Source organism: Astatotilapia calliptera, chromosome 14 (genome assembly GCF_900246225.1).
Source record: "Astatotilapia calliptera chromosome 14, fAstCal1.2, whole genome shotgun sequence".
NCBI classification, from domain to species: domain Eukaryota; kingdom Metazoa; phylum Chordata; class Actinopteri; order Cichliformes; family Cichlidae; genus Astatotilapia; species Astatotilapia calliptera.
Genome location: NC_039315.1, coordinates 27318184 through 27345953, shown reverse-complemented (window position 1 = coordinate 27345953; position 27770 = coordinate 27318184). Strand labels below are relative to the sequence as shown.

Below are 27770 nucleotides of genomic sequence, written 5' to 3'. Positions count from 1 at the left end.
ACTCATGAATGACCTTCATTTCCTTCGGGGAGCGAGGTTATGTTTTAATAGCTTTTGCATGTGTCTCACTCTGTAAACACAATAGCTCAAAATGCTTTGAATGAATTCTGAAAAATTTGTACATACACCCATCATGGTCTTCAAGGTCAATTTAATTATTAACACTCAAAAACTGACAAAAAACCTTATAACTTAGAAACTATGATTCTTGCAAGTGTGCTGTGAATTTAAAATATGTCATATTTGACCTCTGACCTCTTTCAATCCAATTATATTCAGTTTTATCACAACAACAGTTGCTTAAAGGCGCTTTATATTGTAAGGTAAAGAAATTACAATGATACAAAATAGCTCTTCGAGATCAATCGCAATCGTTTTTCCTTAAATTATTTGTGGTGAGCTGCCTCGGCTGAGGTTTGCGCTCTCTGAGTGCTTCTTGTTCGTTATGTGGTCTGTTAAGCTGAGGTGTGGATTTCAGGGATGTCTTCTCCAATTTTTAATAAACAGAATTATGATGCAAGTGTTGCAACCCTGCGTGTAGTTTCTTTTTTTTCTTTTTTTTCGAGTGTCATGATAGAATAAGCCTCCCACGTGTAATCACTTATAATCCTCAGCAGGAGTTATAATTAAGAAATTTGGTGAGGGCCAGTAATGACATCCTTTGGGTGGCTTGCACTCTCCTGTCTCTGGCTGCAGTGCTTGTGTAGCATATTTAACAGGCTTTCCATTATCGTGTGAATAGACTGCGTGCCCCAGCCTAAATGATGTGTGAAATCTCGATAATAGCCGGTGAAGAGAGAAATCAAGACACAAGAAAAAAAACTTAAGTGGCTGTATGTGCTGTTTAGCAGTGGTAATAAGCTTCACTGACAATAAACAAGCTTTTTTATATCTATTTTACCCTCATTATACTGGTTTTATTTACTTTCCGTGTGCTCATCTTGTCTTTATTATCTCCTTGTTTTTCTTACTTCTGTGCAGCTGATGTTTGGACGTTTTGGTCAGGTTGTCGAGAAGAAGAAGTCAATTACTCTTCAAGACATCAGTGCTGTAAGAGATCTATCTATTTGTGCATCTATCTATCTGCCTGCATCACTGTAACTAATCTGTTTGTCTTTTCTGCCTGCTACCATGGCAGGAGGAGCGCAGGCAACTGTCCAGTATGTTGGGCTGTGAGATTTCCTCCATGCTTTGTGTGCCTGTGGTCAGCAGGGCTACAGGTCAGGTGGTGGCACTAGCGTGCGCGTTCAACAAGGAGGGCGGGAAAAGGTACGTCCTCGCTTTGAGTTGTTTCTTTTTGGTTTGTTTTTCTGTTTAATGCTGAGAAGACCACACGGCACTCGCTGAAATCGCGTTTGGACCTCCCAGCTGTTCAGAAATCACTCCGGCGTTGATGGCTTAATGCCGAAAAAACTTTTTTGAAATTACTCGGCTGTCAGTCCAAAAGTGATTTGGCTTTTCCTAATGCCACAACTGCTGACTCATGGTAGATGCAAAGATTTATCTGACAGCAGCTTACAGTAATGTCGGGATGGAGCCTGATTAGTTGCGCCTTACAGCTCAGATTTGTTGAGGTTATAGTAGCAGAGACTGCACTGCTGTTTCCACTAAGATCTGCAGCTTACCAGCAGGTTGTGCTTTGTGTTGGCCATGAACAGATGCAGGGGAAGGACTGAGATGCAAAAGCAGCCCTGGAGTTTAACCTAGAGTAGCCCAGAAATACTTGTGCAGGGCTGACATTCATACGGGATTTTTTGCTGATAGCAGAGTGTCTGTTTAAAGACACATGTCAGAAATGTGAGTGTAATGACAGGTTCCAAAAGTGTGTGCAAAAAGACAGAATAATGGAAAGGTAAGGATAGGCTAGCAGAAATGATATCACTCAGACCAGTGATAGGCACGGCAACGTGTGACACATGCACATGCTGCTACAGCTTTACAATTAAATATATATAATACTCTCATGCATCAGTATAACACAAAGAGGCTATTTCATGTTTTCCAGCACAGGATGCTATTGAGCAAATACAGTCATGGTTAAAGAAAGTATACTCTCTTAAGGCTTTAAATATCAGAGCAAAGCATCATCTGGTCCTTAGCGGGTGTAAAAATGAGGTAAATGCAACTCCAACACATCACATACGTCATATATCATCACCAAAAACTAAGCACACCCTTACAGCTTCCATAAGAAGCAGGAGGATAAGAGGACAGGTATGTACTTCATTAACAAATCAGTCCATCATTGTACAGTGTGAAAGATCATTCACAAGTGGAAAACATTTGAGACAGCTGACAATCACCCCAGGATCGGACGTCCCAGCAAATTACACCAAAGTCACTCCCTGTTATGCTCGGACGAACTGCAAAAAACAAAGTGGTACATCCCTGACTTTACAGGTTAGCATGTTAAAAGTTCAGTAAAGACTGAACAAGTCTTTGGGAGGGTAGCCGGGAGAAAATCTTTTCTCTCTTAACCCTCTCAGGCTCAAATTAAACTTTTTGTTGCTAATGCACAACCAAGTCCTGCAGTGGTACTTCTCAGTATGTATGTGGGGTAATCAGGTTGTTAGTTTTTAACTGTTGCAAATCGGCAACGCCTGCCTTGAGAGGGCTAATAGCACGTGGCAGCACAGCTGAGGTTTGCCAAGTTACACAAGACTTCTGGACTAATGTCCTTCAGACAGATGAGACCAAAGTGGAGATTTTTGACCATATTATACTATATATCCCACTGTCATCAAGGGGGTGGTGATTTGTGCTTGTTTTGCAGCCACAGCACCTGGGCAGCTTGCAGTCTTTTAGTCGACCATGAACTTCTCTGTGTTCCAAACTTTTTTAGAGTCAAACGTGAATTCATCTGTCTGACAGATAAAGCTTGACTCAAACTCGATCATGCGACAGGAAAATGATCCTTCGTACAGAATGACTAGAAAAGAAAAGAATCAAGGTGTCGAACTCCAGACCTGACTGATGTGCTGTGGTAGGAAATTCAGAGAGCTATGCTTAACAAATCAAACCAAATCAGCTAAAGCAATATTTTAAAGAAGAGTGGGTCAGAATTCCTCCACAATGATGTGAGGAAATGATGAAGTAATACAGAAAATGTAGCTTTGAGTTATTGCACCTAAAGGTGGAAGCAGCTTGTAGGGTGTATTTTTTCACACATTGCTACTGCATTTTGGTGCAGTGTAATATGTTATGTGCTGTAGTTCCGTTTACCTCATTTTAAGATCTGCTAAGGACCAGCTGATTTTTATTATCTCCTGATATGTAAAACCTGAAAGAGGGTGTGCTTTCTTTTTACCTTTTTAACTGTGGAGCAAAACAATTCGCAGATCATCTGCAATTTGTCTCGTCTGTCCATCTCTTATAGATGTGTTATAGCAAATCTTCTTACCTATTTGAATAACAATCTCCAAAATATTCGCAGATATATTGTATTTCTCAAAACATATGAATAAATGAATAAAATAAACATCCCTCCCATCCATTGGCTACAAAACTAGGCTGCTTACATTGTTTTATTCCTTTTCAAGTTACCTATTAAAGCTTCTTAGTCATTTTCCAGCCAAGCACCAGATTTGTGCACAGGCTGTATGGATTCACAAATCACACGGAGCTGCACAGATGCCTGCTGCTGATACGTGAAATCAGGATATTTTAGGTTAGTTCAAGCAGAAACTGTTGGTGATGCCGAGTGTCTGTGCAGAGAGCACACAAGGGAAACAATGCTGATTATTAACAGTCTGCCATCTGAGTCTGAGCTGAACTGATCTTCAGGTATTTACTGATGATTTGCAAGAAAACCCAGTATATGTTTTTGTTAGAAGTCAAGGCCTCACCTGTCCCTCATTCTGCATGGCTGTTTGTCATCACTCTTGCGAATCCCTACTCGGCAGTGCTTCTTGCTTAAAAGTCTTGCAAAAGTATGCAGCTGTCATTTATTGGGCAAGAAGACCCGCTAACTCATCAGGTTGTTAATATGACTCCATCAACAATGCACACCCATCTTTCACTGCAAGGGCTGATGCTTACAAAACGTACCATTATAACCCAGAGTGACACAGTTTTACATGGATAATTTAAGTCTGGGTCCCGCTCCGTGTCACTGGCAGATGTGGAAAGTCCGTCATTTGACAGAGTGACCGCCCCCAAACATGTACCACCGCACTTTTTGAGCTTGAGCTCTAATGTGTGTGTGTGTGTCCAGATGGCTGCGATGAGGATGACAGTGTGAGGATCTAGCGTCAGGTCATGAGCCTAAAAGCAGCAGGAGGCTTTGCTGCCTGGTTTGGCGCTATGTTTTGGCATGCATGTGTATGTATTTGGTTGTGTGTGTGTGTGTTGCCCAGAGCAATGCTGCTATCTCCTGAATGCAGAAGTCTGTAAACTTGCACTCCAGCTGTTTGTCTCTGTGTTTGTCTAAGAAACTGGGAAAGTTTTTTTGTGTATTGTATGATTTCCACACACGTGCAGACACTCTCACGCAGTCCCGTGTTTGTACTCCCTCCCTCTCTCTCTCTCTCTCTCTCTCTCTCTCTCTCTGTCAAGATTGTGAGAGATGAGAAGGGATCATGTCCTATAATTTCTCCCTCTGCCAGTGGCACAAATGATAGAGCTTGCATCTCATTACCATAGTAACAGCAGCAGGATTATGGTCTCAGCTGTGCATATAATGTGATGAATATCCTGTTCTGTGAGCACAATCATCCAGATTTTAGAAGAGCCGTATATCTCGAAGGTGCATCGCCTCATTATAGATATTGTCTGATCATATTCACGGTGTCCTCTTCACCCGTGACACCGGTGTATAACAACATATTGTGACACTGGTAACAGGTCCGTATCTCAGATTTAGTGGCAGCAGGAAAAAGAAGCAGCTTGAGAATGAGCAGAAGCACATTGTTAGAAGGAGACAATAGAGACACTGTTTTTTTTAATTTACACTCAGATATATTGTTCTTTTGACAATTAGGCTGAGTGATGGTTTGTTTCTAAGTGATGGCAGGATTTTTAACTGCTCCAGTCCAGTGTCACAGAAGACATGCACCTTCTGGTCTTTGGAGGTGGACTCCCACAGGCTGTTGATCATTTTCTATCACAGCTTCAAATAACTGGCGTCTGCCACCAAAAAATATTTTCCACTCTCTTTATTCTGACTCCTCTGAATCTCTGAATGTCACTCGTAAAGATTTGTAGGACACTTGTTGAAGTTAAAGTGAGCCTGACAGGCTTTTTTTCAGGCTCCAACCTCTTTTGCTTAGATTCCTCTGAGGCCTCCAAGCGGAGGGCAAGAACACCTTGAAGCAATATACAATATACCCTGATATCTGCACAATAATATGCCACTGCCCTCTGTAGGCAAACACAGACAACTACAAGCATGAATGTGGTCAATGGTGTTGCTGTCAGTTTTGCCTTCACTTGTTGCCTGCACAGAGTTGTAAGTCTTTGTCGTAGTTAGCCAAGAGTAGAGACTGTTGTCTTTTCCACCTTCCTGTGTGTGAAGGTAATTATTGAGGTTTCTTATTTACTTTTTTTGCATGATTTTAGTTTTGGAAAAATGTCTCAAGTAAGAGCGTGTTCATGTTTTTATGACAAAACAGATTATTTAAATGGTTCTGATATACAGTATTGTACAAAAGTCTTTATTTAGTTTTTATATGTTAGTAGGAATATGGAAAATAGAAAATGGAAATGGGAAAAAAACAGCTCTTTGGCAATTTGATGCCTGTCAAAATGTGTTATCTTTGTTTTTCTGGCAGGCTGCTAATAAGAAAGTACCTAAAGATACCATTTAAAATTGGTTCATTGCTAAGTTGTCTGTTGCATGTAGACAGTACACAGGTTAATCTGTTGGATTAGGTATGCTTGAATGATTCATAGGTCATTGTGTAGTGACTAAAGCAGAAAACATTCCTCCTAAAATGTTCAGGTACAAAGACTGGACTAAAAATAAGTGAAAAAGCAACCAATGTCCTAAGAAAAACTGAAAGACCTTCAGAAAACCCGGAGAACTACTTATCAAGGGCATTTTAAAAAGTTATTAGAAAGTCTGGATCCTGGGAAGCAAATTATGAAGAAATAAAAGGTGGCTCAAGACTTTTGCACACTGCTCTATTTACATATCTGCAGTTGGATAGTTTAATTACAAGATTTCATTTGTAAGCCATTTCATAAATGGGAAATGTTTCATAGCAGTGCAAAATCCAGATTTGTTATAATAAATGAAATAAGTAGCAGCCTGTTAGTTATAGCCAGGCTTTTACCCTTTACTCTGTGTGTGTTCCCTATTGCAGACACACCGAGGTAGATGAACATGCCATCCAGCACTGTTTCTGCTACACTTCAACAGTCCTCACTTCAACTTTGGCCTTCCAGAAAGAGCAGAAGCTCAAAGTGGAGTGCCAGGTACTGCACATGCACACGGACACACACAAAAACACACACCCATCCAGTCATATTCTCACATATGCCGTATGCATAAATATACATGAAGTTGCCCTTTGAAGAGCTATTTGTGTTCGCTGTTTCTCTTTATAGGCGCTCTTGCAAGTGGCCAAAAATCTCTTTACACATTTGGGTAAGTCTTCTCTCCTCCGTCTGTCCATCCATGTGTCTGTCAAGTGTGAAGCAAGACCAGTGTGGTGCAATTTGCATTAATTGAAGTGATCACCTTGTGAAACAAATGGTGCACATAATTGAATGAGATATTAGCGACCCTTAAGGTGATCATTGTCATAAAATCAAAAGGGCATTGAAAATTATGGGTCCACCTTTCTTTCCTATAATTTCCATCTATCTGTGGAGGTATTTCCATTCTTATCGAGCTGTAAGCACTGATGGCATCGTGATTGCAGGTACAAAAATTGATCTGTTGGTAGAGCAAATTGCCTCTCACTGTACTGAAGCGTTGATTACAAAAGCTCTTATCAGCTTGTGTGGCGGATCCACCGGTACTCGTACTGTAATCTCTGTTTCTGTCTATCTGGGTTTTGCTGTGTCCCCTTATAATTTCCTCTGTTTTCCATTTAATTCCCTCTCTCATCCTTCTTTTTTTCTCTCGTTCTCCCCCCGTCCTCTCTGTCTCTCTGATTCTTTCAGATGATGTGTCAGTGCTGTTACAGGAAATTATAGTGGAGGCCAGGAACCTCAGTGATGCAGAGATGTAAGCCCTCTGATTCATCTTCAAAGGGATTTATCAGTGTGCGTGTATGAAAGACAGAAAGAGTGTGTGCATGTGTGTCTGTGCATAGTGTGAATGTCTTTATCTCCATTTGCAAAGGCTATCTAGGCAATTTGTTCTTAACTGACTTGCGTCATTTAATAAGTTACAAAATGACCTGAGATGAAACGAGATAAAACTCTCTAATGTTCTCAGCTGTGCTCCGTTCTGTCTCTTACCCCTCGAAATCTGACGTTCACTGTTTCTGCAGCTGTTCGGTGTTCCTGCTGGATCGTGTGAGCCATGAGCTGGTGGCAAAGGTGTTTGATGGTGGTGTGGTCAGTGAGGAGGAGGTACGGCAAACAAGCATTTAATTTAACACACATATAAACACTTAGCATGACTGTGCTGACAGTGCACAGCTGCACCGTGGCCTAATGGTCTAAGATTTATGGAGACTTTTTTGGCTGTCTTGAATTTGGCAACAGGGAGTAACAGGAAATTATAACAGGGAGAATTATCAAAGTACACTGAACAAATATCTACATACTGGAATAATAATGATAATAATAAACTTTATTGCATCACAGGAAAAAAGTTAAACATCTAAAAAGAAAAAAAGGCCAAATAACAACAAGACAAATAATAAGAAATACAGGAATACTAAAACCAACATTGTGACATTCATAAAAACTTTACGATTAAAAAATGGTTTAAAAGATTCAAAAGGTTCTGATGTCATTCCGATCACAATTGGAGCTCTGACGGATGAGGCCCGCTAACCTTTCTTTACAAGAGACCTCAGGATAACCAGCAGAACCTCATTCACTGGTATCAGTTAGTGCCCAGGCACATAGATGTTAATGAGTCCTTCATGTAATTCAAACCATTAAAAGCTTTAAAGTAATTAGAATCAGTCTTTTGAATGATACGGTGGAGAGGCAGCATATATATTGAAAGCAAAAGTGGGCCAAGCATAGAGCCTTGAGGAACACCACAATAAAATGAGAGCATTTAGCATCCCATCACTAAACACACACTTAATGAAACCTGACAGACACATATTTGTTAGATAGACAAGATGAAATCAAATGAAACCGTTCTTATTGAGTTCAGTGATGGCAGCGGGGACAAAGCTGTTTTTATAACACTTTGTCCTGCATCTTGGAACTAGAAAGCTCCGTCCCCAGGGAAGAAGCTGAGATTCACCCTGTAGAGGATGGGAACCATTATTAAGAATTGATAAAGCCATCCGTTGTTCCTGTTTAGTGTACAGGGAGGCTAAACAGGGCTGTGACTCACCTATCAGACGACTGGACCATCTCACTATCCAATTCAGTCAGATTTTCTCTGCAACAGAGGTCTGACCGAACCATGCCACCAAACAAAAAGATAAAACAGACTCAATAAAAGGACGATAAAACGAAGTTAAATTGTTCAGTCAATGTGGAAATGAGCAAGTTTCCTAAGGCAGTAAAGGCACTTGTGACCCTTTTTCCAGACCAATTTGTAATTCTCATCAAAATTCAGGTTTTCATTGATTATGGTTCCAAGATATTTATATGATTACACTTGCTGATTGTCTCCCTATCCTGTGAGCTGTTAAGTAAAGACAAAACTGTGTGTGTCTTCGTGTCTGAGCACAGAATGAGTTTCGCATCCCAGCCGATCAGGGCATTGCCGGCCACGTGGCGACAACTGGTCAGATTTTGAACATTAAGGACGCCTACTCTCATCCTCTTTTCTATCGTGGGGTGGATGACAGCACGGGCTTCAGGACTCGCAACATCCTCTGCTTCCCCATCAAAGATGAGAATAACGGTAACAATGCATGAACACACACATTTGGACTTTTCATTTCATACCAGTGAGTTCAACACAAAGGGATTTCCTGATGAAATCATGCAAAATATACAACCTTGTGTACCAAAAAGTGGGAACTATCTGTAAAATGTTGATAAAAGCAGAATGCAGAACATTTTTATGTAATTCAATTTGACAACAGCTCAAAGCCTGTTTGAAATTGGAGGTTAGCAGCACATTTCAAAACAGTTCAGGCAAGAGGATCAAAAGCCTTAAACATAATGTAATGCTAAAAACAAGACACCTGGCAGAACAGCTCACATCTCATTAGGGTAATTAGTAACAGGACTGTGTCTAACAAAAAAACATCCCAAAGAGTCTTTTACAAGTAAATATGGGGAGGGTCTCAACACTCAGGGAAGGGCAAATTATTCCAGAGAATTTGGGGAATTTGTCACATACAGTGATTAATATAATTAAAAGATGCAGGGAATTGAGGTAAAGCTCTTTTTGCAGAGGACAAGACTTTAACCATTACATGATCAGGACGGCTTCTGTAAACCAGCAAATGCAAACCATCAGAGCATCCAAGTTAAAGCTCTGTGACGCAAAGAAAAAAAGTTAAGAGAGGCTGACGTGAAACCTCTCCTTTGGTATGAAAATATTTTTGGAGATCATGTACATGGATGTTATCAGTGAACAGTTCAAAAACCAATACCTTTACTGGAAAAGGGGGCGCATTCGCGTGCACTGTGTAGGCAACGTACACATCTATAAAGGAACTTTTAATTATGAAGGGTAAATATCAATATGAAGCAACATTTACTGCCATTTAGACATGTTTTCAGGGAAATCTTTGATTATTTCAGTATAAAAAACCAAAAAAAACATTTTGGACATTTTCCAAGAGCGACAATAAAAGAGAGCAGGTGCTGAACTGGTCCCCGAGACCAGCATTATTTCACAAGAAACCCAACAAACAAGAAGAACTGTAATAGATGTCGTGCAAAAACAGAGAAGTATCTTCTCTGAGACTTGTATAAAAGCTAAGCAACTTACACCAGATTTAAAAACATCATATTTAGTGCATTATTGCCCTCTTGTTTGTTTGTTTTTAAGTGGAGCTTCATTCTCGGAATAGCACAAAGAGAGGTTACATCACGTCCTACATGTATAACGTGCACTTTAGACCATCTTCTGTGTTCCAGACTTTCAGAAACCTCTTCTCTATTTTGATGCTGCTGCCTAATGGTTTCTGCTGTATCCACAGAGAAGCTTTGCAGTCAGTGTCATTTGTCTCCATGTAAAAAAAGGAGCTGTCTGCGGATCATATTAACATTTTAATTTCAGAGCTTTTTATGTGCAATTAGGTTTGACTCCACCGTGAAATCAATTCAAGTTAGCAGACCTTTTTGACTCGACGTTGACTTTTGCCATTTGTGCCTCATTTTCTCGTCCTTGTCGCTCCCTCTTCCACTCTCCATTTTTCTTCATCAACTTTCACCCGCCTCCATCCATCCCTGCATCTCTCGCCCCTCTTCCTGCTTAATCATTTCCTCCCTAATTGTTCCACCTTCCTCTTCTCCTCACCCCTTTCCTCTTTAAATCTTCCGTTTTCCAGAAGTCATCGGCGTCGCTGAGTTGGTGAATAAGATGAATGGGCCGTGGTTCAACCGCTTCGATGAGGATTTGGCGACAGCTTTCTCTATCTACTGTGGCATCAGCATTGCCCATGTGAGTCTCTTCTAACTCCCTTTAATCAAAGAGACCAAGTTGTTAAAAAGTAACACACATACATGAGCATGTGAGGAGAAATAATTTAATTCCAGTAACTATTATTTTATAACTTCTCACTTTCCAAACTTCCTCTTATTATCTCTGTGAGCAGCAGTGAATAAATCCAGACTGCTATACAATTCATCTTCATACACACTGACTCTCTCGGTCAATAAGTCAGCTTCATTTTTAAATAATGTAATCTCTGCAAGTTCCATGCATCCTTATAATGATGCAAATATAAGTGAGTTTAGCATTTACAGTATATCCATCATTAGGAGGCTCTCCCCAAAATAGTTGACGATGTCAGAAAGATTGATCCCGTCCCGGCGAGATGAGATCAGCTCAGTGGGAGTGAAATGCTCAGTCGAGGCAGAGAAGAGGAAAGTCTCAAGGGAAATTTAAGGAGATTCAGTCAGATGGAAGTGAACGGCTTTCGTGGTGCAGTTCATTGGCATTGTATGATTGCTGCAAACTGAACTTATTAACATACTTCCAGCTGAACAGCTGTGCGCGGCTCACAGAGACGATTATGAAGACGATCACGTCTGTGATAATAGTGATGAACAAACAAGGAGAGATATATTTGTTATCGCCCACAAACTCTGTTGAAATATTGTCTTTTTCATCCTTCACCACCCTGATCTCAGATAAAAGAAAATGTCTTCCCGTTCTAATAAACAGAGTCACTTCATGTTGAGTAGCTCCTGCAGAGTGTGACCTCTGAATGACTGCTGGTACTTAATAGGTTATCTACAAACTATAAACATATTTGATAGAAAAAAAATAATTGCTTTCGAGGCCACTAATTAATGATTTAAAGCACAGCCAGATATATTATTCATCAGATCTCACCCAGTATCGTGCTGTAGAGTACTCTCAGGGTTGTAAAAAGCTCCCTCATGTACTAAAAGGTAAAGCGGGGGCCAGACGTAGGGCTGTGAAAAGCCCACGAAAATTATAACATGCTTGTTAATCATGAATCACAGGTTTACCATTTGAATGTGAATGTAAAAGCAGTAACAAACATGTGTGTGCAATCACAAACTGGTGAGACAACTGAAAATGGCTTCGATGTGCTTGGAAAAAGGCGGTGAAGAATATTCCGGATAATCCGACAAAAGCCCAAACAAAATACGAAAGTCCAAGTGAGGAAAAACAAACGGGGAAAAACTGAAAGGTGCCAAAACTCAGAAAACAAACAGAGAGGCGCCAGAAGAGCAGACACGAAGGTTGGCAAACTGAAAGCTGAAAAGGATTAAGAGTTTCCTTCAAAACAGCTAAACATGTTTTTCAGCCATAGAAGTTGGGCTACGTCCACACGTACACGGTTTTAGGGTTTATTTTCACTTTCATTAAAGAAAAACAATCCATACAACCACTGTTTTGTCCACATGAAAATGCAAAACGAGATCATGCCCAAGCAACAGGTGGCGATAAAATCCTGATCATATAGAAATGTTGGCCACTCAGAGGCCTACAAACAATAACACGGCGCACAGTCTGACATCAAAAATCAGGCGCATGTCTTAGAAGCAGGAGCAAAAGCTGAAAATCAAATATAATTTTCTGCAACATATGTTTATAGTGGCTGTTGTACCTTAATGTTTGTTTCCTGTAGGTCAGTTTTCAGAGATCAAAATGCTTTTTGTGTGTGAACGAAAGGCCAAAACAAAAATCTGGATAATTTATCTTTTTATTAATGACATCATACCTCTTGTTAACCACCTGATTTTTTGCTTCAGTGCATCCAAAGATATTTATTTAGTGCATTTCTACTGTATCTGAGCACTCAAAGCATTTTTTACTACTTGCCTCATCCACACACTTTTTTCTATGCATAAATGATTTTATATCAGTGGATGCATTGGAGGAAACTGTCAGGGTCCTGGGTCTCCTGACCCAGCGTTTTAGTTCATTGTGATTTTTGTATTATTGTACTTGGTGTGAGTTTCTATGGTTTCTAGTTTCGATCCCTTGCCCTTCATGTTTCTCTATGTCCCCTCTGTTCTGTGTAAGTCTGTGTCTGCATGTTTGAGTTCCCCTCTGTGTCTCTCGGTTCTTAGAGTCCTCTGCCTTATGGTTTATGTCTCTGTGTTTCTTAGTTGCTGTCTCCACTGTGTCAAGTTCGCGTCTCTGTGTGATCCTTCCTGTTTTACTTTGTAGGTCCGTGTCTTATGTGAATGTGTCCTGCTTTGCTTGTCTCGTCAGTTCTAATTTCCCCCAGCTGTGCCCTCCTTCTGTGTCTCATTCTCCTCGTTACTTCCCAGTGTATTTAGACCCTGTGTTTCTCTGAGTCAGTGTTGCGTCGTACCCTCAACAAGCTGTGTGTGTTTTGCCTCCGTGTTACCAGTGTTTTGTTTCCAGTTCCAGTTCAGTGTTTTCTGCTTCAGTGTTTTAGTCCACCAGCGTTTTTGTTTGTCTTTTGATGCCTTTAGTTAGTAAGAGGGTTTCCAGCAATAAAGCTGCTCTTTAAGTTGAACTTCTGTGTCTGAGTCCTGCATTTTGGATCCACCACTCCTGCTTGCACGCCTGCCACGCAGCCAACCATGACAGAAACTCTGTAAAAGACCATAAGGACAGGGAGAATCGAACCACTAACCTGCTCTACCTTCTGTGCCACAGCCACCCACAAACATACTTTCAAAATAAAATAGAACTTCATCTCTCACTAGCATGTAGTCAGTGGTACCATGAAAAGCAAAATATGGTTCCAGCTGGAAGATCGATCATAAGTAGGAGATCCTGATAACATAATATTTCACTGAACTTTATTACTTTATATCACAAACATCTAATTTAATTTCTTTCTGTTTGTCTTTGTCCAGTTATCGTGATAATATAATGAATTCATTCTTACTAAAAATGAATTAGCAACGTTTTAATGTGCCGGTTCTTCCTCCAGTCTCTGCTCTACAAGAGAGTCCACGAGGCTCAGTTCAGATCCCATCTGGCCAATGAAATGATGATGTACCATATGAAGGTAAAATCACATCTCTTCATCCCACAAACTCACTCTCGCACAGCGACGCGCAGCATTTACTGACAGTGTCCATGCTATTTACTCAGTATGATTCAGTATGAGTCTGTGGCAGGTTTCAGAGGAAGAGGTGACTAAGCTGCTGGTATCTGGCATCGACCCGGTGAACGAGATTGACCCGTGCTTCGCAGAGTTCACGTGCACGCCGCGCTCCCTTCCCGATGACACCACGCCGATGGTAAGAAGCAGAGAGAGAGAGAGTGTGTCTGAATGCTGTCAGCACAAAGATTTAAAGAGAACAAAATCTGATGTAACTTCTCCTGTTGTGTGTCTGCAGTGCGTTCTCAGCATGTTTGAAGACATGGGTTTCATCAACACCTATAAGATCGACATGCACACGCTCGCCAGGTCTGACATCCATCAATTTATATGCTGTGTTTAAGAGCCTGTGCTTTAAATCATTTTCCATCAGCTGTTTAAATAAAGAATATTTACTTTATTTATTAATGATTCTCTGGCTACATTGTTAAGTAGTATTGCGTTGTAAGCTTGTAGCAGAATCTTCAATCAGGTTTGTTTTTTTAAAGCTGATGGAGAGATGGGTTGTGAATGAGAATTTCCGGGGCTACCACTGAGTTACATGTTGGAAAAAAAAGTCATGAGAGTGTTTTTAAACTGCTGCCTTGGTGCCAGGTTCTGTCTGATGGTGAAGAAAGGCTACAGAGACCCTCCCTACCACAACTGGATGCACGCTTTCTCCGTCTCACACTTCTGCTACCTGCTCTACAAAAACCTAGGGCTGTCCAACTACCTCGAGTGAGTACACAAGTCTCAAAAGACTTTATAATGATGTTTTATATCATTTGTATTTAAAATGATTCTTCTATGCCTGCTGTCTTCTAGGGATATAGAAATATTAGCGCTCTTTGTGTCCTGTATGTGCCATGATCTGGACCACCGTGGCACCAACAACTCTTTCCAAGTGGCCTCGGTGAGAGCACATACTTTGCTTTTGTTTTATTAGAAAGCAGTAGGAATGATACAAAATAATAGAAAAATAAACAAGGCTCTAAGCAGGACTGCAGCTTTATGCATGCAGACAAAAAATGCATTATGTTTTTAATCTTCTATTCAGTCCAAAAGCTGATATAGGGAAAATAAACACAATAATAAGTAAACAAACCAGGGAAATGAGCAAGTAATCCAAAAACACTAGGAGATACAGGGAAGCTCTGAGCAGGGAGGTACAGCACTGGGGTACACACAGCTGCAATTAACAGAGGGGGGCAGAGACACACCTGATATAGAGAGGAGCGGTAGCAGGTACTAACACAGCTGAAGCCAACAAATATAATGAGATGGGGAAGTAAACACATCACAAGACACAGAAAACAGGAAGTGTGACACAACACAACACAATGGATGGAATAGAATGAGTCTGACACGGAGAGAAGATCGGCGGACGAGACGGAGGAACGTAGAAAGGTGAACGTGAAACGTGAACTAAAAGCAACGTCAACGGTAAAAATAAAAACTAATAACAACTGAAAACTTGGCATCTTAATAATGAATAAAACATGTGAATAAAAATGAATAAATCCTAAAAGGAAACCACAAACAGACGAGGCTTCTGAACTCTTAAACACAGTGAATTCAACTAAAGCAGCTATTTGATAAATAGAAAACTAAATACTAATTAGAGCAAGGAAAATAATCATACAAATGACAGCTAAATATATACAAACCCACAAGGAAGGTAACAAAAAATAGGTACCAGCGTGGTACCATGAACTATCTTAGTCTTTTCATTTCTTTTAGTCGTCTTCGAGAATAGTTCTTCAGGCTTCTTAAAGGACTTTTAAAGCTCTTCTTTGGATGTTTCTGTCAAGATGATCCCACTCTGCTTCAATAATGTTGAGGTCTGGGCTCTGTGAAAACCAATCCATGACTGATAGATGATCCATTGAGATAAATAGATGGATAGATGGATGAGCAAAAGGCCAGATGCATCAATGTGTCCTCTTTAGGAATCACCTTGGTGCCACAAAAATATAATTTTATGCCTTTTTGGCATTTTTCATTTTTGGATATATGAGTTCAGTAATTTTAACTTATATCTATTATTATGGTATATACAAGTGGTATCTTTCCAATTATTTGGCCTGTTTATTTGGGCTTCCTATCCTCTCAAATACAGAGCGTGTATTTAACAGGATAGGAACGGTGACCTGGCCTGCCTTCCCAAACCGCCTGCTCCTGAGCATCCCCAGAGGACTGCAGATCCACTCTGCCCAGATACTAACCACTCAGATGAGACTGAGAGAGAAAGAACACAATAAGAGGAGATAAGAGACAGAAGAAGAGAAGATATTGCAGTAAATGATAGTGGTTACTGCATTAACAATATTGTATTAGTATGTATTGTTTACTGTAAATGAAAAAAGAAAAAAAACATATGAATAAATTAAAAAGCAAACGTTAGGGGGATGTTATTTGTGAATCACTTTCCCCGCCTGACAAAAGCCAGGAAGAAACACACAAACCATTTCATTTAACATGACAACAACAGCGGGAGTTATGATAATGTTGAAATTTTTACTTTAAATGCTCGAGATGAAGCATCCCGGGTAATAGCGAGGGTTGCACGGTTTTATCAGGGTCTAATCACGAGGTGATTAGAAGCGTGTCGCCCTGCTACACTCTAATCAGGCACAAACCTAAATCAGACACACATTATAAGACAAAAGTAATCCATCATTGATAAGCTTCTGTATATATATATATATATATATATATATATATATATATATATATATATGTATGTATTTTTTTTTTTCAATTGAGAGCTGCCATCTCCTGTTAAAGAGAAAACACTGCTATATTTTATTGGAGGATGTTGATTTGAATCAATGTGCCGCGCATGCTAAAAGGATTGTGTTTCAAATGTGTGTCTGTTATGTTTCCAGCAATCTGTGCTGGCTGCTCTCTACAGCTCAGAGGGATCTGTGATGGAGGTAAAGTCTCTCAAAGTTTTCACACTGACTGTGTAAATCTTTATTTCCTATGACAGAGACGATAAGATTGTGCGATTACTGGTATAGGCTTGCTCCTTCATAGTTAATGAATGCCATTATCTGAGAGCTGCTAATGTAGTGTTCTGCTAGGACATCTAGTGGCCAAAATCAATCATGACATTTTTTTGCAGCAGCGATGAGGCAATGTGAGGAATTTAAATTGGTTTTTGCCTTTTGCATTGCAGCATTAGTCACTTTAGAGTCACCGTTTTCTAACACGTTTTGTCATTATGCTTTATTTGCCACGCCAGAGACATCACTTTGCCCAGGCCATCGCTATTCTGAACACTCATGGCTGCAACATCTTTGAGAAGTTCTCCAGGAAGGTGAATTATCAAACCCTCTCTCCATTCGTGCATTTCAACAACTTTCTTTTTTCTCAATCTCTCGCTGATTTCATATTTTCATTTGCTTCTATCACCGCCTTTGCAAGCTAACGATTATTTTTTATGTCTCTAGGACTACCAGCGCATGTTGGATTTAATGAGAGACATAATTCTGGCCACGGACCTTGCTCACCACCTTCGCATTTTCAAGGATCTGCAGAAGATGTCTGATGGTACATGTCACATGTTCAGTATGCGCAGCCACGTCTCTGCAGTTGCTTTAGACTCACACCCGTGAACAGCTCCAGGAGGCTCAGTTCTGATTGTCGAGTCACACTGAAAGCAAAGCAATATTTCTTTTTACGTCTCCTTAGATTAAAGCGGCCTGATTTCACAAGGGAGACGAAACAATATAGAACATTAGAAATTCACCGTTTCAGTACAATTATCCATTGCTGAGCTGAAAGATCGCTCATAGACAGACAGACAACCCATTTTCCTCTGCACTATGACTTGCTTCTTTTTCATGAACTGACTTATTTTGCAGAGATCTGAGTTCACGCTTGCAACATTCAGCTCTGACATTCTTAATAATCCTCCACTTTCATTGGACTATTTACCCTTTAGAAAAGACAGTTGCTTACACTCTTATGCAATGTAATTGGCTGTAACCTCCAGGCCAGTGGTTTGTTACGCTTGAATGCAACCAATTATAAGTTATCCTGAGTGGATGTCTCCTCCGTGGAAACAATTTCGAGCCGTTAAAGCAATTCAAGGACATTAAAAACCACTAAATGAGTTAGCAACTTTCTCACACTCTAGAATAGGTGACTTGTCAATCATGGAGTAGAATACTGAATGAATGTGTAGAGTGTTAATAGGCACTGGAAAATCATTTCTGCCTACCAAACACGCAAAGTCTGCTTATCTAACATCCTGTTGTGACCTTCTTTTATTGTCACTTCTATCATTATGCATATTGGAGACTAAAATGAACTTTATGCAATGAGTTTGAAGCACTTTTGCTTCGGAATTGTGTGATTTTCCTCTTAGATGAAAGGCAGCAACAGTGCTTGAAATGCTGTTAACGCAGAGCGATGCGTTTTGTGTGTTTTTCAGATGGATACAATCCAAAAAGCCGTACCCACCACTCCCTGCTGCTGTGCCTGTTGATGACTTCGTGTGACCTGTCAGACCAAACCAAGGGCTGGAAAACCACACGCAAAATTGCTGTCAGTTTGTGTTCTGCACCAGTATATGTGAAACATTACCACATACTTACTAGAACTTGCCATTTGTAGCAAAAATGTTGTATTAATGTGTTTAATTCAGTTAAGACTGTTAATATTTCAGTATTACTGCAGTACAAATTCCAAAAGCTTAGTGGAAGTAATAGCTGTAATTATTTTGACCTAGTAAACTGCTCACTGTAGCAGTTTATTCTAAGTAGGAAGAAAATAGAAAAGGCTTTAGTGTGATTGGGTTCATGCTGCATTTGCTGATTTGCAGGAGAAAGAAGTTTCTGTTTCATCTTTTAGCAACACGACTAAAGATTTCTAATTAACAGTGTTTGTACAGTGAAACTGACCCATTTCTAGGACATTGGAGATTATGAGATGCAAAGCTGTACAGCTGGAAACAACCTTTGAGCTGTATTCCATTATTTTCTATTCTGAGAAACCGCACTCCATTTTAGGATTATGTTTAATCTTGGCCTGCCCCCTTTCCACCACCAAACCCGTAAACCTTGCCCCAAATCCTCCACCCTCAATCTCCAAACACCTAAAGCAAATAAACTGTAAATCCTTGTTTTCAAAACCAATAGCACATTTCTGTGGAAGACTTTATTGGCTTTTACAGTGCTCAGTTGATACATTATCATCTCAATAGCAAGAGAACGCATTTCTATCAGTGAAAAACCCCAATCACACCAAATATTGAACTTTAATAGAAGTGACTTGCAGTTTATGGCAGGTAACAGCATAAAATGTTTGCATAAAAGACAAATAAACTAAATTTCATACATAACGATGTCTCTATAAATATGACACATGTTAAGACTTTCAAATATCTGCTGCTATGTTCCTACAGGAGCTGATTTATAAAGAGTTCTTCTCTCAAGGAGATCTGGTATGTTTTAGTGTACGCTAACTGCTAAATGACATGTGAAAATAGTAACATGTGGTGAAAGTGTGTTATTGTACGCCTGACTGAGGTCATTAATCATAGCTTAACGTGTGTTTGCAGGAAAAAGCCATGGGTAACAGGCCCAGTGAGATGATGGACAGAGAGAAAGCGTACATACCGGAACTGCAGATCAGCTTCATGGAGCATATCGCCATGCCGATCTACAAGTGCGTACAAAACCTGAAAGCAGCACAGACTCATTATTGGATCTGTTTTGGTCCTTTTATCACACAAAGGATTTAGTTTGAAACATTGCTTAAAACAAAACTGTAGATTATGTACACATTATCCCCTGATTCTGGAGTCTTTTTGCTGATTGTTTTGGCATTCACTCTCATCAGCACTGTTTTTACTGTGGTTGAAACTTTTTAAACTAACTAGTGGACATTTGAGCATCTAAGTAACTCATTTAAAGGAGCAAGAACAGATAAAGGTAGATAAATTAATTACGTCGACATTAACAGTTTGAAATTAATGTCAATTAAATTCAGTAAATTTAAATAAGCAAGTGCATCACATTTGCAATATATAGACCTTTAAAGTGATAATCATAGAGAAACACGTCTGAAAAGTGAAGCCAGCCTCATACCTGCCATTCCTTCTAATGGCCTGCAGGGGAGGCGACTCTGCTGTTTCATTTCATGTTTTGTAGAATACAGCATGATATTTATTTGTAAATTATGGTCGCAGGAGTTCAATTCAGTTGATATATGTATATTTATATAGAAACTCCAACAATCAGATGATCCCCATGAGCGAGTAGTAAGAACTCCCCTGCAGGCTCAGGGGAGGGGCAGCCATGTCTTTTGTGACCGGTCGGGGTCTTTATAAGAGTGAAATAAACAATGAAGCAGGACTACTTGGTGACTGAAAAGTCACTAAGACAGATAGAATAAAGCATGGATGTAGCTTCTAGGTCAGAAGAATGTGCCTAGTGGCTTAACCTCCTAGGACCTGGCGTCCACATATGTGGACATCACATTTTGGGTTATTTAGACCAAAATACTCAATTTTGCGCTACAAGGGCCTGATATCCACTTATGAGGACATTATACTGCTACTGTTCTATCGAAATTTGAAACAAATATCCTCATATGTGGCTCTCATTTTTCTTAGAAACAAAAATCAGGTTAAAAAAATCTGGTAATTCTTTGTTTTTACATTCACCGGGTCCCAATATGCCCAAATATCAAAGACAAATTTAAAATGCATGTCGTGGAAGAGTTCGGGTCTTTGGAGGTTAAAGCTGCATTTTATCTGAAGGCCACCAGATGGGTTTAGTTTTGGTTGCAAAAAGCTTTCCGTGCTAATAGAAGTGTGTTGGAAATCAGCTTTCTATCTTGACCTCTTGAAACACTTTTCTGCTGATTTTATGGGCTCGGTAACTGGTTTTTGTTCTCATTGAATAACAAATGAAGTCTGTTATGTAAATCTTGTTCATATTACGTTTCAAAGTGGAGGTGGTATGAACCACACACTTGTTAGCTAATGACACAAGTCATCATCAATGAAGATGGCGATGGCAAACGCTCATCTCGAGGTTTCAGAACAGGATCTGAAAAACCAAAGGGTGACGACTTTTATACCACCTGTGGTTGCTACCATTTGAGCACACATGATCCTCAGATTCTCAGTCAGACCCAGACCTGGCACCTGACATCTGGTTATTGAAAAAGCAACCAAACAAACACATAATGCTTAAAGTGGAAGCTTGAAAACAGGACTTCAAAAACCAGTGATTGACATCAATTTGGCCACTAACATTGTCTATATATACAGTTTATTCTGATAATGTGCTGTGACTGCAACCTGTGAAAAATCAAAATGCCAGTTACTGGATGATTAAATACCCGATAGCACAGTTCAAATCATTACATGACGTTAAATAAATAAAATTAAAACAATAATTATATGAATGATTAATCCATTTCATTTAGAGTGGCATTAATTGAACAAACTCTCAGACTGGGACATTGAGGACTCTTCATTAGCAATCATGTGTAGGCCTAAAATTAACACCACCTGCTGCCTCCTGTCTTCTCAGGCTGCTGTCTGAACTGTTTCCCGGGGCCACCGAGCTGTACGAGAGGGTGGCGGCTAACCGTGAGCAGTGGACCAAAGTGTCCCATAAGTTCACCATCCGTGGGTTGCCTAGCAACAACAGCCTCGACTTCCTGGACCAGGAATACGAGCTGCTGCAGGCCCAGGGCGCTTTCGGGAGTGACGACCACTGCCTCAACGGCTGCCTCGACGACACAGAAGGAGGGAGGGGTCAGTGACGGCAGCAGGCCGCGGACGGTTTTCGTCGAGTTTTCCGTGGTCCCGTAAGAGGCTGAGGATACCTTTTTAGTGACCTAAGAGTCACAGGTCTCTCTCTGCTGTCAACCACTTAGATGCTTAGGAGGCCAGACAGGACGGGACAAAAGTTTCAAACTGAATCAGACGAGCGATCTGAAACGAGTGCTGGAGCCACACGTCTCCGGCTGAAGATGGCAGAAGGTGGTGACTTTGTCTATTTCAGCAGCTATAATAGGTTTTTACCACTAGTCACAAGCTCATTCATACAGTACTGATCCTGATTAAGATTGTAAAAACACACAGCTACACTGACACACATATGTACATGCACATACTGTCTCAAGATCGAGGGGGGCGGAAAAGATTCATTGTGACAGCAGAGACTACTTCAACATGTAACAGTGAGATGAAAGTGCTATAGTTTCTGTAAAATGTGTCATAAAAGCTTATATTGATTTAAAGCAGCTGCCATAGCCCTCACCTGATGCTTATGAATGCATGCTGTATGGACACCTCATGTTTTATTCCTTTTATCTGGGTCAGTGTTTATTTTTTTTCCATTAACTAAGAAATGAATGCACTCCATTTCCATTTCCATCTCCACTCCGTCTCAACACATTTTAGTTACAGCTTTTCAGGATATGTGTAATAATAAATTCATGACCATCAAGATGCACGGGGAGTTTTTGTTTCTTTTTAGTGATTCACTTCTTGCTTTTTTTAGGTGTTTAGGGGACAATTTGACAATCACTTATTAATGACAGAGTCACTGATCCCTGACCCTTCTTCATTAAACACTTAACCCAAAAGACTCCCATTTTATTCTTCTCACCATCCTCCATCTGTCACATTTCCTCTTCATTTAGGTCATTTTTTTCTGTTCTTGACTAACGTCCTCATGAACCCACTTTAGGTAAAGAGTAACCAAATCCCTTTAAAAGATCCATCTCATCTGTAAGTGCAAATGTGCCAGAGTAGAGTGTGTCATCGAGTGTGTCATATGGATCTGCCTTATTGCGCATCTTTGCTGCCTTTCTTAGAGCTTTTAATATATAAAAATTGAAATAAAGAGTCTGTTTAGTATGTATGTTGTATATTTGTTATAGAGATAGCGTGAGTATCGACGTGTTTGACTGAATGATCTGCTGAGAAGATGTATATCTGTGAAATACCCGTGTGAAGAACCTCAGATGTCACAATCGTCATTTCACTTCTTTCTATTTTATCTGCACAGCCACCCTCGGGTGTCCCAGTCAGACATAAAAGCGTTTTGTTCAGTTCTCAGTGCATCCAGATTGAGGTTTTTTTTTCTTTTTTAAAGAAACTAGAGATGTAGCCATCACAAAATTACTCTTTCTTGGAACCATCCAGCGGTTCACTATCGCTGCACTCCAAAGGAAGCGTCAGAAATTATGTTCTCAGCTTGTGCCTCATAGAAAACCTGACTGGATTTTTATGTTACAGTACGCTATTGCTCAGTTTTACCTTACGATGCTTAAAGTAGGAAATGCTGCAGAGCAATGTGAGGAAAACCGCTGAATAGTTACAAAGGGAAAGTGGACACCATTGCACGTGGGCTGCACGGGGAGGGGGCGGGGGATGAGTGAATGTGTGGATGGGCACGAGCGTCTACGTGGGTGAGAGAGAGGTAGTTAAGAGCAAGAGAGAAATATTCGGTGTAGCTCCACAGAGGCGGTGTTCACAGAAACGAGGCTGACACAAACCTCGAGTGATCTACCAGAATTTCTTCCTTCTTCTCCCCCCTTTCCTTTTATGCTGCCCCGATAATGTTAATGGAAGAAGATGAAAGCTTCTTTTCAGTTTTTTTTCAAATCGCAGGTTACAAATGTAGGATTTCTCTTTGAAAAGTACCTTATGAACCCTCATGGGATCCTTTTGAAGACAATTAGTGAGGAGCTATTAGTGAGGAAGGTTAATCGCCTCTAAAAGTGGTGTGATGTATGTGTGAAACCAAGATTGGGATATGCATCAGCGCTAGCTCGATGGAAGTGCTTGATCTGCCGTGGACGAGATGGTTTTGCTGCAAAGCTTCTAAAGGGCGTACAGACGTGTCTGTATAAGAGCCACTCTCTCTTTCTTGAACTCTTTTTCTCATTTTTTTGTTTTATTTTTCAGTTATTTCAAAACCAACGTTTCACATGTACTTGTCTTTTTTTTCCATGTGCAATATAAATTGTCTGCCTCTGTGACACTGCATAGATTCCTATGTAAATACCTATGCCTCTTGTTAAATTATTGCTTTAGGTCTGAGTTGCCAAAGCCTTTTAAGTGTTAGATCATGATGTTTCCATTTAGAAAAGAAACACAAATCAATGGAGTGTGACAATTTTAATCCTAAAATGCTTCAGTTTTCTATCACGATTGTGTATCTGTCCTTTTTGTTTGTTTGTTTTAGAGAGTCAGGGCTAAATGTGCCAAGCAAACATTTTCTACTTTCTTGGCAAGCTGCAAAGTGAAAAAGAAAAAGAAAACATTAAAAACACCACAAGAAAAAAGAAAAAAAAACCAGACAGAACTTAAAATATTTTTGTTCTCTAATGTTGGAGTGTCGACGAGGGCTGTGTTCATATTTGACTTTTCCCGCTACGTCATGACAGCTTGTCAATGGATTGTGAACACAATCGATTTCCCATCATCACAGAGCAGCGGGACTCGAACCTGTGACGTAACGTCATCGTAACAATCACCTGTGACATAATTGTTAAAAGTGGCAAAAAATATAATTGCTGTAAATATCAAGCGTTTCAAAAGAAAACGTTTCTTGATCGTCTGTCATTATTTACAATGGGACTTTTTTTTTTCCAATTCTGTAATGTGTTTAAAGTGGTTGCCTTCTGTTCTCCTTTTCTTTCTTTCTTTTTTCTTTTTTCTTTTTTCTTTTTTTGCTAAGCCATTTTTGAACAACCCTAAGCTCAGACTTTAACAGAGGGGATGAAAGAAAATTATATGTTTGTTTGGGATATACATATAATATATAACCCAGGCAAATCTGAAATGTATAAATGATGCTTATACTGGTCAATAAATCCAGGATATTCATCTGTTAATTATTTGTTTCATTGAGTTCTGAGTGCTGGTGATCTTGTTCTTCGTGTTGAACAAGGACAATTTTCAGAAGTAGGCAAATGTGCAACATTTTAAATCATTTTTTTTTCTTGAAATAAATCTGGTGAAAGGCTTCTCGGTTGTCCTTTCTAAATGTGTGTGCACACCACACGTGTATTATGTTGTCTGGAACTGTGTATTTGTATCTGGCAACACTGATTTAGTCATCACAGAGGCATCTTTGCTGTTCCTGTTGACCTGTGCCACATGGACTCATGGTTAAGCATGGCTAGGCTAACATATTTCAGAGGGGTTGCTAGGATAAAAATCTACCCCTAAAGTAGTTAGCATTTCTCCTGTTTTTACATTAGTTTAAATAGAAATTATATAGCTTGTTCATACAGCTATACTTTTATAATGGGAAATTACATTTAAATTATATGTTATCAGCCCCTAGTTGAAGCTATTCCTGTATAGAGTTGTGGTCAGAAGCTTTCATAGACTCATCACAGGCAAAAATGTCATGGTAAATCTGGGTCTTTTTATGATTTCTCTGAACTGTTGAATGACTGTACAACAAATATCTTTAATAACTTTAAAAAGAAAATGAAAAATTTGGTGTTGAAGTTTGAATTGACTTTGAATTTTCTCAAAAGTATATATACAGGCTCAAACATATACATGTACCCCACTAATATTTGGTTTAATGTTCTTTTGCAAGTTGCGCCTCAACTTGACACTTTTGGTAGCCATCAACAACTTTCTGGCAAAAGTCTGGCTGTATATATGACAACTCTTCAAGCGAGACAGCTCAGTCTTTATCTCATCTGTCCATAGAGCTTTTCTGCAGTAGACATTTGGCTCGACCATGTGAGCAGCTGCAAATTTCACTCGAGTGATTTTGACTTTGTAGCAGGGACTTCTTTCACGGTCAGCACTCTATCAGTCCATGGTGATGTACAAGCTTTACAGTGGACAGTGATGCTGGCGTTCCAGCAGTTTCCAGTTCTTGACAGGCTTAAACCTTGGTGGTTTCTGGGTTCCTGACCATCTGAGGGTTTGGGTCTTCCTGCAGATCTCGGCAAAGTCATGACACATCTGAATAACTTGTACAGATGTCCAATTGTTTAAATGATGATCTTGGAATCCTCAGTTGTTTAGAAATGATTCAAAGAGACATTCTTACTTTTGTAATTCTCCTTCTTAGATCGTCTCTGAAGTCCTTGGACTTTCCCATTGTTCTTTTTTTTTTTTTTTTATTTTTTTTTTTTAAATGACATCAGAAACAGCAGTATGCGACATTACGTGATGGCAGAGCTTCAGTTCATCCTTTGTCTTTTTTTTTTTTCTTTTTTTTTTTTTTTTAATAAATAGGACAGGGGGAATGAATGAGAGAAAGAGGGGGAGAGAAAGAAAGAAAACCAAAGGGGAGAAGAGACGGTGAGAAGGGGGGGGAAGAGAGAGAGAGAAAAAAAAAAAAAAAGAACTCCTGGGTCACCTGTATGGAGAAAAAAAAAAAAACAAACAAAAAAAACAAACAGAGGAGACAGCAAACAACAAAGAGCAACATAATAATAGAGAAAACAAAGCACCATCACAATAAACTAGCTAGTCATAGATATCAATATTTACTAAATAATAAACGATATTGTGCAGCACGCAAGATAGACAGCGCACAGTGTGCTTTGAGGTAGCAGCCAAGAAAGCTTTAGTCCGCGTCTGTGAATACCCATGTGTGCATACCTGTGTGGATCAGCATGCTTGCATTCCAAAGGTTTCTCCATGTAATGATCTGCTAGGGAGTGTGGGGGGGCCACAGCCCCGTCCTCCAGGGTGTGAAGCGGGTATGGAGGAGATCAAAACTCCAGACATCCAGAGGCCCCCAGAACACTTTCCCATTGTTCTGACTATTGGTCAATCCAGTGACTGCTGTAAAATAAATCCTTTATATGCTGGCAAACTGAAACTACCAGTTTTAGCCAATCGTGACCCCTAATGAGAATTTAATAGCCCTCAGCACTGGCAAGTTAAAATCAATTGTAGAATTGCAGTACCAGTTATGAAAAGGTTTAAGATGGTGTATGTATATATTTAAGAAAGGATTTATTCTTTTTAAGAAAAATCCAAAATAAATCCAAACTTGTACACCCCAATTCTTGTTTTTGTTTTTTTTTTTGATTGATTAAAGGTGAATGCTGTGCAATCATTGCACCCTGGAAAAATAGCAGTTCAAATAAATCATTAAAAGCCCAAAATCACATGAAAATTATACCAATGATGAGTGTGTGTAAACTTCTGACCACAACTCTGTATGATAGTAGAAAGAAAAATTTGATTAAAGGGGACATATTATATTTTTATTAATGGAATTGACATAAGCCGATTGCTTTAAAACAACATTTTTATGATGGGCTTTCCTTATTAAGCCAAAAAAAATATTGTTTTAAAGGAACAATAGGTGTGTGGGGCTGTCTTCCTGAGAGATAAGCTGCTCTCTGAGTCATTATACAGGCCGTGCACTGAAAAAGCTGTCAGAATGGCTTGGAGCAGACTGAACCCTAAGCGTTGGGAATTATGCGAATCCCCCAATAGTGCATATATGACAGAATAAGGAAAGAACATCATAGGTCACCTTTCATGAATATGAGACAGGCGAGTCTTAGACTTAGAGGTCCAGGAAAGACCCATGCAGCAACTGTAGACTTCAGATCACAGCACAAATGCATCCGTCACATCTTACAAAGCATCACAAACCTAATAAAACGAATTAAATAAATAAATAATAACAAAATAATTTTAACAGCAAATTATTGACTTTTGGGAACAGGTAGTTAAGTAGGCCTAAAAGAGGACGTATCATGTCTATTGGGCACTTATGATAGCGCAGTGTCCGTGATATATACTTATATGTATCTTCAACAATACATACTATTTCATAAAGTGATCTATTTTATGTATACAGTCTCAAGCAAAACAATTACAGTGGCTGAAAATTATTTATTACTTTATTACTGCGCCTGCACTTCACTCTAGTATCACACTGGTAAAGTACAGTAAACAAACTACAGTAGTACTGTGTAGCAGTTAAATGC

General features: G+C 39.6%; 1 protein-coding gene across 2 annotated transcripts in view; it reads left to right on the top strand.

Annotated features, from left to right (window-relative positions):
* Positions 1-24812, top strand: part of pde2a (phosphodiesterase 2A) — a 201588-nt gene extending 176776 nt beyond the window's left edge. For both annotated transcript variants that reach the window (XM_026192065.1, XM_026192066.1), the window contains 20 exons: positions 982-1050; positions 1139-1269; positions 6303-6414; positions 6547-6586; positions 7108-7171; positions 7440-7521; positions 8815-8989; positions 10593-10705; positions 13653-13730; positions 13843-13965; positions 14065-14135; positions 14421-14543; positions 14631-14718; positions 16694-16741; positions 17053-17127; positions 17261-17360; positions 18247-18359; positions 19219-19257; positions 19375-19481; positions 21359-24812. In XM_026192065.1, the coding sequence (XP_026047850.1) occupies positions 982-1050; positions 1139-1269; positions 6303-6414; positions 6547-6586; positions 7108-7171; positions 7440-7521; positions 8815-8989; positions 10593-10705; positions 13653-13730; positions 13843-13965; positions 14065-14135; positions 14421-14543; positions 14631-14718; positions 16694-16741; positions 17053-17127; positions 17261-17360; positions 18247-18359; positions 19219-19257; positions 19375-19481; positions 21359-21593 (1986 nt within the window). In that variant the 3' untranslated portion in view covers positions 21594-24812. The remainder of the gene's footprint in view (positions 1-981; positions 1051-1138; positions 1270-6302; positions 6415-6546; positions 6587-7107; positions 7172-7439; positions 7522-8814; positions 8990-10592; positions 10706-13652; positions 13731-13842; positions 13966-14064; positions 14136-14420; positions 14544-14630; positions 14719-16693; positions 16742-17052; positions 17128-17260; positions 17361-18246; positions 18360-19218; positions 19258-19374; positions 19482-21358) is intronic.
* Positions 24813-27770: the final 2958 nt, after the last annotated feature.